Source organism: Lathamus discolor, chromosome 7 (genome assembly GCF_037157495.1).
Source record: "Lathamus discolor isolate bLatDis1 chromosome 7, bLatDis1.hap1, whole genome shotgun sequence".
NCBI lineage: Eukaryota > Metazoa > Chordata > Aves > Psittaciformes > Psittacidae > Lathamus > Lathamus discolor.
In genome coordinates this window covers 3766075-3778551 of record NC_088890.1, presented here as the reverse complement: position 1 = coordinate 3778551, position 12477 = coordinate 3766075, and the positions used below count along the sequence as shown (strand labels likewise).

Here is a 12477-nt window from a genome sequence, read left to right as displayed (position 1 = left end):
TACCGGTAGCGTATCGGGGTGTGTGTGTGTGAGAGAGTGAGTGTGTGAGATTCGAGGAGAAATGATTGTCGTTAAAGTTGTATTATTTATTTTATGCACGGAAGTGTGTTTTTACGCTGGTTTTGACGTCATAATTAGTCTTTGAGTCTTCTGCACTGTAGTATAATCGCTTAAGGTAAATACCTGTAAGTAGCATATGTGTTTTGTTACCGTTTGCAAAACGGCTGTTGGAAAAGGAATTGCAGTCTGTGGTAAACTTCTGGTTATTGTAATGGCTTTCTTTTCCTCAATGTACTCTTTATTATCACCAAAACTTTCTTCAGTGCATCCATTAAAAAAAAAATTCTAATTTAATAGGATACATTAGGGGTTTTGAACCTCTGTTTCTTGTCCCCATGGATATTGTTTGTACTCATACACTGCATAAGGTTGCTTTAAACTTTCAGAGGCAGTTGCAGTGTCAGTGGTTCTCGAATTGTATTCACTTTATTAAATGAGCGAATTTTTAATTTAAAACATTTGTAATGTTTTCTTATGTGTGTTATTCAGGTGCTGTTTCTTATGACCTAAACAAACAAAATCCTGTCCCCCCCACCATGCATTTTTGTTGAACCATGTTATTGTGGATCTTACAGTTGTTTAAAGCCACATATAAAACCAGGTTTTTTCTTTTTTCGTTTTTTTCCTTTTTTTTTTCCTAGGTGAACGATACAGTGGTATTGAGTTGCACATTTTCCACAGTCCTTTGAATGTGTTATGCCTAGGCTGAAAATTAGATTATTTTTTTCCTTAAAATTTAGGTTTATTTGTCTTTAATTATTAATTAAATGTGGCTGTTTGTGTTTCTTTATTGCTGTTTACTTGAAAGACAGATTATGCTGTTGTGTTAGTAGGAGCAGGTGTGCTTCATTTGATCAGATGCATCATTAGGTGAAGTGGTCAAAGCTGGATTCTGTTTCTGTAGCAGCTTAGGACTGGTTTTTATTTGCAGCTCAGCTGCTTGCTCTGTTAATTTAAACCAGCTGGATATGCTCCTGGATGAAGTTGTGATTAGTTAAAAAGATTCTTAAAGAGTCGTCGACAATTTTAGATTCCTGTATTTAGAAGCTATGCAGTGATCTGTGACTTTGAATTGGCTTACTAATTACATTTGGACTCAACGAATTCTTTGAGAAACTAATGCAACAAAACTACATTTTTTACCACAATTGCTATCTGTATTGGAGGAAACTTTTTCTTGTTTCTTTTAGGTGAAGTCAGAAATATGTTCTTTGTCACATTCTTGCTGCTATGTAGTAGCTGCCTGTATCCACTGGAGGTGGAATCTTTCCTATTCATGATGCTTTTAGAGTGAGCTACCGTTTCTTAAGGAACTTTTTTGCATTCAGAATTATGGAACAAGTGGCTTTTTTTTGTCTTGTAATGTGTCTAAGGGGGCTTTCAAGGGTTTAAGTAGGAGTTACACTGATCACAGAGTGCTGTAGTGTTAAGAGCAGAGTTTTACTGCAAGCCTAATTCTGTTTTCAAGTTGGTGTCAGAATTCCTGTCAAATTTGGTTGCTGAGGATCAAGGTTTATATGTTTGTGTAATCTTCTATTATAGGCAGCACTGTTTTGACACCTTAGAATTCTTTATGAGGGTATAAATTATTGTACTTGTTGAAGCTACCTGGGATATTTAAAAACTGTATTTAACAATTCATCAGTTCTCTAAATCAATAAAATAATAGAGTTGACTCGAGTAGAGGGATGAGAGAAACAATTGTCTAATGTTATATTTGAGTTTCTTAATTCATTGGACAAAAACTTATTTTGGATTATTTCTTTTCTCCTAGGAAATTTGTTTTATCTGGTAACATTGATTCTGAAAAATGGACAGCGACGTTTGTCAAGTTTATGAAGATGAAATCCAGTCACTGAAAGAGGAAATTAAACTGTTGGCTGAAAAGTATGAAGATAGCCAACAGGAATCCACCTTTTTTTCTGATGAGGAGATACTAATGTCAATGTAAGCTTTTTTTTCACGTGTTGGATTAATAATGTTTCTTTGTCAAAGTTGTTTAGGATAAGCTTTTGCTTCTCTTAGGACTTTCCTTCTGTTATTTTTATAGTGCTGATCTTGTTTAGATCATGGCCTACATATGGTAAAAGATCACAAATAATAAATAGTTGATCTGTCTTTACTCTCTTCTGTTGGTAGTTTGTGGGGGTTTAGGGGTTTGTTTGTTTGTTTTCTGAAAGGCAATTTTAGTGGTCAGATCATGACATCAGGTACATTTCTGTGCAGGCCTTGCACAGTTGTTGTCTGCAAAGGCCATGTTTTCCATTATGCACTGTGAAACATCTCAGAGCCAATTTAATTTAAAAAAAAGGGTAGGAAGATGGGGACTGGGGAGACGGACAGGTGTGACTAGATGTATCCTAAGAAAATGCCATGTTTGGGCTTTTTATTTCTATTATTTAACTGATACTCTACAGTAAATATACACTCTGTATCTAAAATAAGTAATTTAGACAGTAAAGACATCACAGCTCATTTTTGTTGTACATTCCTTAAAAAAGATACTTGCATCTCAAGACTTATAATGAAGGCTGTGTCTACATGATAGGACAGAGAAGTATTTATGAAAGTTAAAATAGTTTACTGTTCCTAGTAATGTGATCCATCTGAAATGTGGCTTACTGAAAACTGATCTTGGTCAGAAAACAATCAGATCATGTTAGAAGTGCTTTTTTTTAAATGGTATTGCTGTACTGATGTGACAAAACATTTTCTTATGTCTTGGTCTTTTGCCCTTTTGATTATTTTCTTCTTTTTTTCTTTTTTTCATCCCCCCCCCTAATTCTAGAAAATCATTCCAAAGAGAACTTTGGGGAGAATCTGAGGGACATGAATCTGCAGTGGACCTGAAAGCTGAGCTTGAAAGTCTAGAAACATGTCTCTCATTTTTAATGAAACTTACTGGTATTCAGTTCACAGGTCATTCCAAGAAAACACTGGAAAGAAGTAAGCATTTTTGTGCCCTTTTCTAGTGCTATATTGAGCATACTGTTTCTGTTCATTACATTTGAAAATGCATGTTGTAATTCTGCTTCCAATGTTAGCAGAAAGACAATTATTTTGAAATACAGTAGAATTTTCTGTATTGACAAGTAGTTTTTGAGTAAATCTAGTACTTTCCATAGTGGGAAAGTGAAAGACTGCTGTAAAGTTAGATTTGGTTTCTTTTAATGTGTTTAACTTGATTTCTTTATGTGATGGATGATATCAGTTGGTACTTTAAATATGACTAATTGAAGAGATGCAGTAGTTGTTGTTATTGGAATTCTGATCAAGTATTAACTTCATTTTACAACAGCTAGAGACAAAACGGTGAGGAAGCACAGATTATCGGGGAATTGCCGCTCCTTGTCTTTTCAATTGGAATTCCAGCTTCTTGAAATGCAGGTAAGGATCAATGAACACCTAAACCCCCAACAACCGCAAAGCAACCGAACAGAACTTCAAATGGACTAGTGTCAGTACTTCCTTTTTATCTGAAAATGGTATTTTGTCATTTTGTTTGCCTGAGTCTCCTTAACCTAAGCCTCAGTGGGTTGCTTTCACCCTGTAGCAGCTGGACCCAGCTCTCGAATTCCATGTGCATTCAAGCAAAACAGTTCTGAAGGTCAGGTTCAAGATTCAGTTGTAAAATCCTTATTACAGAATCATTTAGGTTGGAAAAGACCTTTAGGATCATAGAGTCCAACCATAAATCTAACACTGCGAAGTTCAAATCACCCTTCCTTCCCAAAACATGCACCCTTCTGGATGCTGTTGCAGTCTGACATTGAAGTAAAGCCCTGAGCAGCACTGGATTTCCACTAACTCTGCCAAATACATGTTGAGGCCTTGTCCTGACCCAGTATGGCTTTCATCCCACAGCTGTCTCTGATCTTCCCCCAGCACATTCTGTAGTCAGGTATCTTGTTCTACAGACAGGAAAATTTCAAATCTTACCTCTCTTGAGGAAACTGAGGAAAAGCTTAAACACTACAAACTTGAACATTTTTTTCTTTGCTTTAGTTATATTTCTAATTTGCTTGGTTAGTGTCAGTAGCCATTATATCACAGGACTGCACAGAAGTTGCACTAAATACAGATTTTTTTGCAGGGAAGCTCTTTCATAATAATCTATTCTTAGCACAGAATTCAAAATGATAAACAGTGGAAAACAGCTGCTATCCCAATTTGTTATAATATACCCAATTTTTAATAATATTTTTGACATCAGGAAATTTCCTTCTCCTGAAAACTTGGTTTTCAGCTCAGCTTTAAAGGAATTTTTTTTAATTGAATGTGATTGAACTTAATAGTATTAAAAACTACCTTGCTGTGTGAAGCTGTCCTTTCTAATCTTAAGAAAAGCCATATTACGAATTTAGGAAATTAATATTTCAATAGTCATATGTGGATTACATAAGATGAATGAGGTTATTTTGCAACCTCTTAAGAGTCCATGAATAACTTGAAACTTGTGATATTATTTTACCATGTTCTTGTATAAAACTGTATTTGGGTTTGAGCATGAAAATAGTTCACATCAGTCATGCTACTTGGTTAGACTGATATTTATATCTCACCTGTATGCTCCTGCAGAATGATGACATCTTTTACTGTGAATCTATATCAGATAATGTAAATTTACTGGATGTAAATTCAAAGCTACATTGATGCTGCTTAAGTCTATTGCACCACTTGATGGCAGCACTTGTCTAGGTAATTCCTGGAATTTGTAGTATTTCAGCACTGACGACATGCTGGAGTTAAGAGGCATATAGAATACCAAGTGTATGTATTTAGAAAAAACCCCACTTCAGATCAGTAGGTCCTCTGTGGGTGCAGGAGTCTGCCTCCGTAGCTCTCAGTAAAGTTGTGACTTCAGGCCAGACTAAGACCTGAAAATTTAACTTTTTAATGCCTCTTCTTGTGAGATGTACAGTTTTGGCACAGTCAGATTAATATGTAGATTATATTCCCAAGAAGACTAGTGTTTTGCCAGCTTTGAGTGCAAACTAAGAAGCTCCTGTCTGCTCATCGTTGTGCATAGGTGAATGTTTACAAAGATCAAACTGTGAATGAGCAAAACAGGCTAATGCAAAAGCATTGTTTTATTTATTTTCCTCTCATACTGTCCTTAGGTATTAGGAGAGGACATATAAAATTTGCTTGAAAATCTGCCAAAACATGTATAAACCTCTTGAGAATGCAGTTGTTCAAGTAAGAGTTGCTTCCTGCTCAAGTGCTTTCCTTTTAAATCTTATCATTTGACCTGCTTATTGGAAAGCCATTTTCTTCAGAAGGTAGTGTGTTAGCCTGTGGGCTGCTAGCAACTTCTCTATAACTCCATGCATGTGTTGAACTTTTTACTCTATATTTAAAATTATTTTTTCTGTGTTACTTCCTCAATCCACAAAACTTTGTAGTGTTTTGGTTTGCTTTTTCCTTTTTTTAGTGATGGCAGTGTTAGCAGCATTCCTGTCCAGCCAGTACTAGGGATTGCTATGTATGTTTTCATATCCTGCTTGTCTACTTAGTTTCCATTGCCATTCCCATTTGCTTGTGGTGACTGGGTATAAGAAAAATCAAGTACAATGTCTCCAGTAGAAAGTGAAGCATTTGTTATAGTCTTCAAGCCATGATTGTAAGCTTTTTCATTCACTGTTATCTAACCTGTTACTCTGGTGTCTTCAAGAATGTGTAGAAAAAATAATTAAGTTCTTTGTGGCTTCATTTCTACTATGTGAATGTCTTTTTTTTTAATTTTATTTTATTTTGGTAGGCTGTTAAATATTTAGAAACATTTTATTTTTACTGTCATGCACATATCCCCAAGTAACCGTTATTACTGTAAAAATTGATGGAATTTGGGGCGAAACTATAGGCTTTAAAATAAAAAAAGGAAAACTAACAGGATTTTTTAATTTTTATTTTTTTAAACTTAGGGTAGCATTATTATGGTTTTCAGATGAAACCTTGTATTTGAATTTTCTGGTACATGTGACAGGGATTTTGCCGGAAAATTAGAAGAGTCTTAAAGAAGTGGAAGTGATAGGAAAGGAAGTAGATGAACCTCTTTTATACCAGATATAAAGGAAGACTTTTTTTATATTTTCTCAATGTTGACAAGTTCAGCTATTATTCCAAAACCTTGTTACATGAATAATATTGATGCTGTTGAAATGACAGAAATTATCCGCACATATAAGCTGTAGTTTAAAAAATGCCATTTTAAGGATTGTATTACTTGGTAGCATTTGCATATATTTTTATTGTATATACAAATAGATACCTTTATTTCTCCATGCTAGAGAAATTTCTAACATACTGTGTTGTTCCTTATCTAGAACAAAGGAAATGTGTCTGCTGCTATTACTGATCTCAGTATTACAATGGAGCCTAGGGGAAATTCAGATTTGGACAAATTTGTGTCAAGGTAAGGTGGAGGTTTGTTTTTTGTGTTGGTTTTTATTTATTTTTTTTGGGGGGGGGGGAAGTTATTGTATGGCATATTTGATACTAAAGGCAATACTGAGTTGTCATGTAAATTGCTGTCAGCCAATTTCTTTGCTTGGTAATGTTCTGTTAGCCCAACCTAAACTCTTAGTCCTTGTCCTTCTGCAGAGAAAATGAAATGCATATGATTTTTAAGGCTGGAAACTACCATTACAAGTGCATGTTAAATGGAAAGAATTTTAGGATTATCATGTGTTTTAGCTGTTTGAAATTGTTTGGTTCAGAGAAAGGTAGAAGAAGATGCTCTCAACTATCATATTTTCATTTATGAACTCAACATGTTAATTGCTTCTCAGATGTGTATGTGAGCTGTAGTTGTGCAATGTGGGTGACTAATGGCTAAAAGTGTATGTCCAGAACCACTTTCCAATACTTGCCTGTTTCTAATTCTCTGCTCACCATTCAGTTTCTTTTCTTTGCATCAGGATTTGTTTTACTGATATTTTAAAAGCAGTAAAATATAGTCTAAAAACTTGGAATAGTGTATTTGTGCGGTGGCTTATGAAAATGTGCATACTAAAACTCAAGCATTATGACCGAATGCTGCTTCTTGATTGCTTTCTGGAGGTTGTTACACAGGAGGAATAATGATCAAATTATTTGTCTCCAGTATTCTACTTTGAAATCTGCTAGCAGATCTGAGAACAAATCTTTTATATCTAATTATTACTGGGTTGACTTAATCCTATTCTCTAAGTGATTTCTGTTGTTTTATATTATTTTTAGACTTTGGGAGGGAGAAGGAAGGCAACTGAATGGGTAAAAAGGAAGGTCTGTTCAGTTAGCTCAGGTTTCATTAGTTTGTACTGAAAGCTGAGGCTTTGGAATTTCCATACGGATACACTAAAGTTGGTGGTGTAACTGAGAAATAGTAGTTGACTGCTTTCAAGAAGTAGGGTTTAGAAAAGGAAATTACCCTGTTTTGTTGTTTTTTTGTGTTTTGTTTTTTTTTGTTTTTATGAGCTTTTTCTGACAGTAGAAGTGTCCTGGAACTTAATAGTCATACTGGAAAGAAATGCGTTGAAGTAGTGGCAGACCTTATTTCATCCTGGCTTGAGCACTGCTTCCTTGTCCCTGTCTCTTCACTACCCTGGTCCTTTTCCACATTACGCCGGTATTAATAAGTAAACAGAAGTTTTCATGAGGGACGTAAGATGAATTAAGGCTTTGCTGTCAATGAAGCAGTCAGTTCTTTCTTTCTCCTTAGCTCTGTTTGCACATACTATCTGCTTACCTTGTCTCAGTGGGTTGACCCTGACTACTTTTCTAAATATCTCACAGCCTTGCCCACCTTGCCCTTCCCCAGCCCCTTCAAATAATTTTTTTTTTTCAGTTTGTCTTGTCCTGCAAACAGTCCAGTCTCTCATTTCTTCGTTTGCCTCCTTGGCCTAATCTTGCCAAATCCATTGTCTAGCTCTGTTCCGTTTCCTCTGCTGGCCTGGATTTTTTTCTCCTCGGTTTTCTAATTTTTTTTTTAATACGTTTTTCATAATGCATGACAGAAAAAGGGTCTTTAAGAGCACCAGAGTTTAAAAACTTGGCATTCACTTGTAATTTCCAAGCCCATCATGCTTTGGAAGAAAACAGAGGAATGCTAGAACACTTGAGCAACATCTTTTTAAAAGAAGCGAAATTCAACAGGCTATTTTCAACCAGGTACTGCTGCCATATATAATACGTATTTTTAGAAGACACATAATTCCTTAAATATGTTGTAACAATAAAATATGTATGCAAATGGATCACATTATTTAGTCTTCTATTTTGGATTTTACTTGTGTCCCCTTTGAACCAGTTATCACTTATATTACACTTTATTAGTGTTAAGGACCACAATATCTATGAAAAAATCTTAATTTTGTTTTTCTTCTTTTGTTTTTCACTTTATCCCGTTAGATGTAGAGTTAGTTCACTGCTGCATGGATTACTTAGTCAAATAGGAGTTTTCAGATGGTTTCTTACATCCTACTTTTTACTAACTAGTTAAAATTTAGAAGTTAGAGTAAAGGATTTAGGACATGTCTGCATTTAATATATATTAAACACTGCATGGGCAAGGTATCTTGGAAATGAGGGGAAACATGAATTCTTCCCACGGCTGTAAGAGTCATTCTTTGGTTTTATATGTTAGTGCAAGAAGTCTTGCATACTGCAGTGAGTTAAAATAGATTTTCTCTCTTTAAATAGCTAAAGGAGCATATTGAAGGAGCCTTAAACACTTTTACAACAGTTAAGTTTCTTACATAGTTTTGTGTTTTTGATACTATTTTGTAAAAGTGAGAAAGTGTTTGGATGAAGGTCATGTGATTTTAACCTGATACAGGGTTACTCTCCGCCCAAGTATGCTTTTTGCTAGTTTTGGATGACTTCTTCGTCATATGGATGTTGGCTTTGGAGATGGGTGTTTTTGGCTCCCAGTGGATTATTTTTTTTCTTTATCCAGTGACATTTTGTAATGCTAGATTCTTTCCAAAACAAAAAAGAGGCTTAAATTTTTAACATGCACTCTATTAGTACCTTGCTTGTTTATACCAAGTTCTCTTAGCATTTTAGTGTTTGTTGTAGTTGGCTTCAGCATTAGGAATTAGGCTAACTTAGTCTAATTAGGAATTGTTTATGGGTACTTTAAGTGCTGTAAACCATTTAACTGAAGTGATGCTCTTACACAGTTTTTCCCTTTCAGATACAGAAAAGCATGTCTAATGCTTATGTCTGTTCATGCCAGCACAGGTTTTCCTTTTTTGTAAACACTGAATCTATCTTGGATTTATATCTGTACATGAGAGAAGTGTATGCTCAGATATGATTGGAAGTCTAACTTTTGAACTTCTTAGCCAAAATTGTGTCTTTCTGCTTGGTGCTCTAACCTTGAAAATTTTCATCTGCTATATTGCCTAAAGATGAATCTGAAGGGAAAGAAGAAATAAAACCAAACTAAAGGTATAATGCTAAAACAAGGTCATAAGGTTTGTGATAGTCTTTTAAAGTGCATAAAAATGGATACTCGTGCCAAGTTTTAAAAAAAGAATTCTAAGTATGTAGTTTTGTAACAATTGTTACCCTCTTCTAGGTATGTAGATTTTAAAAGTATATTGCAGTATGTATAGAACAATATTCACTAGACAGTGAGATGCGGGCAGTTGTTACTAAGTCTTGATTTTTTTTTTTTTATTATAGTATGTGTAGATTTCTATATGTACGGTTATTAGTTATGGTTAAAAAGCTTTCCAGAACATAAAGCTACTCAGCTATTGCAAATCAGTATGTGTCTGCATCCTTCCAGGGGTTCAATTTTTGCCTGTGCTGCCAGCAGTTTTTTTTCATCTTGGCCTGATTTTGTTGGCAGCTGTGACTACTGTGGTAACTTCCTCTAATGATGCTGTTCTTTCCAGGCTAGGATGAAACTTGGTTGGCTTTTCCTTTACATTTTCAATATCCGAATGAACTTGATATATTTTTTCCTATTTATGTTTGTTTAAGCATTGCCACTCTTGTATATTAAATACAGCTGGATCCAAGGCACAATTCTGCCTTGAATGGCTGAAGTGACTTGGTAATACACTGTTGCAACCATTCTGTTAATGGCCTCAAGCTTCCCCTCTCAGCTATTCTGAAGATCCAAAAAGAATAGCTAATGTCGCACAGAAAGGATGTTATAAGTCAAATGTAGAATTTAGATCCTCTGTAACTTTCCGAAATATTCTCAAATATTTCGGAAATATTATTCAGTCAGGTTTTGTAAGCTTGTGAAATCCTGTATTAGTAGGAAATGAATCTTTGTATTTTCAAAGTGGTGCTTGCCAGGTATGTTTTGACGATTGCTAATAGTCTGTTGCCTTTGATTGTGGCTTTATGTCAACAATGCCATGAGGCTCATCACCCTTATGATTAAAGAATCACGTATTGACACTTAGCTTTTGTGGCATTTTTGTTCTTTCCATTCCTGCCATGTTTCTTTTGTAAAAAATGCACACCCTTTTCAAGCAGTTTTCCTCACCCCCGACCACATTGAGTGGAACATTGGCTATTTGGCAGTTTATGTCATTTTAAGTTGTCACCTTTCCTTTCTCTGTCCTGATTCTTATATTAATAGAAACTTGAAGACTATTTTTTTTTTTTGTTGTGTTTTTAAGAAGAAACCCCTCCAAGTCAAACTCTTCTTCTCCCCCTCGCCACAAAGCTGCCTCCTCCTAGCTATTACTGTCTCTTTCCTCTTTTGATTAGAGCTCAAAATCTGTAAATATGGTCCTAATAGTTGCTGTCACACACGATCTAATGAACAGACCTTCTTGCTTACTGGTTTCAAGGTTCATTTTGAAAAGCTGAATGTCATGTGGGAGGAGGCATATAACATGTCATGTAAAGATTTAGTTGAATAGGACAAAGATCTCAGGAATATTCAAAGCTTATTTGATGCAATTTGGTAAATCTTCCCAGTTGTAGGTTCAAGTTTTACTATGCAACATCTTTAAAGTTATTTGGTAAATAAGAGTATGACATGAACAAGCATAAAGCTAAATTAAGATTTTAAAGGTGGGTATTTTGTCAGTTTATCACATTTTGCGTTGAAGACTAACCTGATCACTGCTTACCTTTCTGAAGAGTTGAAAATACTGGTTTATACATTAATTCTTCAATATGTTCAGTATCTACACTACAGTATTTTTTCCTGTTGTGGTAATTTTTTGGGGGCAGGGACAGCAGAGGAGTCTATCTCTGGCTTCAAATTTGAGCAATACTGATCACAATTTCTGGAAGAAGTGCAAATTTCAAGCTGTAGAATGGTATGTCGGAGTAATACTGCTTGGATTAAACAGTGTATTTTTCTTTTGTAGCAGTGAAAAACGTGGAAGTCTTTTAACATTTTTCAGAAGTCTTTCATCTTATGCTGAGTGGTATGAACATCGCAGATTCACCTTCCTGCATTTCAAGGTAGTGTCTATCGAGCTTTTGTGTATTGGTGTACTGTATTTAGTTCTTTAAGTAGCTCATTGAAACAGAGCAATGGAGGTGAAATTAGTGCACTTTAGCAGACTATGGGAATCTTAATTTTGTATGTTGTGAAGAGTATTAGCCCTTGCTTAGTGTCTTGATTTTTATCATGCTATTGTCATGTTCCTCATGTGGGGGAAAATAACAGTATCTGTGCCTTTCTGTTGGGAAGTAAGATAGGTTTTCATTGGTGTTACATTTTATTTTGACCAAAATAAAGGCAAAAGAGGAAATTAAAAGAAAATAACATTTGTAGTCTTTGGCATTGACATGTTCTGAAGGACTGGATCTGTCTCTTGAAAATGTGGCAGTGTGTGTTTGGGCAAAGTGTTTTACTTGAATGTGAACTAAACTGTTCCTCACTCTTAACTGGAACATAGTATATGAACTTTGTTTTAAATGGCTATTTAAATTGCCATAATTTGGCTTGTTTGTTTTGTCTTTGTACCTATTTTAAGATAATTAATCTTTAGAGTAAAAATACTGTAGTCTAGTAGACACAGAGCATCTTAATATGATGCTTAATGTTAGAGGAGGATGTTTAGTGCTTAGTTATGTGTGGGGTTTTTTAATTCAGTTTTATTTAGCTCCAGCATTTACTGTCATTAAATTCAGCACCCTCTTTACTTTTCAGCTGTAGTAAGAAGTGGGAACTGCTTTGTTTCCTACTTTCTGAATCTTTGAGGACTTTCTGAGTTCTGTTCTACACTAATTTCTAGCATCAAAACAATCAGATTAAAAAGTACTGAATTCTGATGTTAAAAAAAAAAGGTAAAAAAAGAATCCTGTCCTCAGCTGAGTAACAAACTGATGTTGTCTAATCCTGCTGGTTCTTGTACAAGGACTTCTATTTAATCCCTCCATAGAGAAGGTAGAGCACCAAGGGCTTTATGGCTTTGTGTTGTTGGTTTCTTGTTTGGCTTTTTTCCC

At 35.1% G+C, this 12477-nt stretch overlaps 1 protein-coding gene across 4 annotated transcripts in view; it reads left to right on the top strand.

Annotated features, from left to right (window-relative positions):
* The window catches only part of CENPP (centromere protein P), a 150302-nt gene that overhangs the window by 5385 nt on the left and 132440 nt on the right, over positions 1 to 12477 (top strand). For 3 of the 4 annotated variants that reach the window (XM_065687072.1, XM_065687073.1, XM_065687071.1), the window contains exons 2-6: positions 1835 to 2007; positions 2849 to 3006; positions 3359 to 3447; positions 6387 to 6475; positions 11391 to 11487. In XM_065687072.1, coding sequence (XP_065543144.1) covers positions 1871 to 2007; positions 2849 to 3006; positions 3359 to 3447; positions 6387 to 6475; positions 11391 to 11487 — 570 coding nt within the window. In that variant the 5' untranslated portion in view covers positions 1835 to 1870. The remainder of the gene's footprint in view (positions 1 to 1834; positions 2008 to 2848; positions 3007 to 3358; positions 3448 to 6386; positions 6476 to 11390; positions 11488 to 12477) is intronic. The other variant, XM_065687074.1, reaches the window with a different exon arrangement.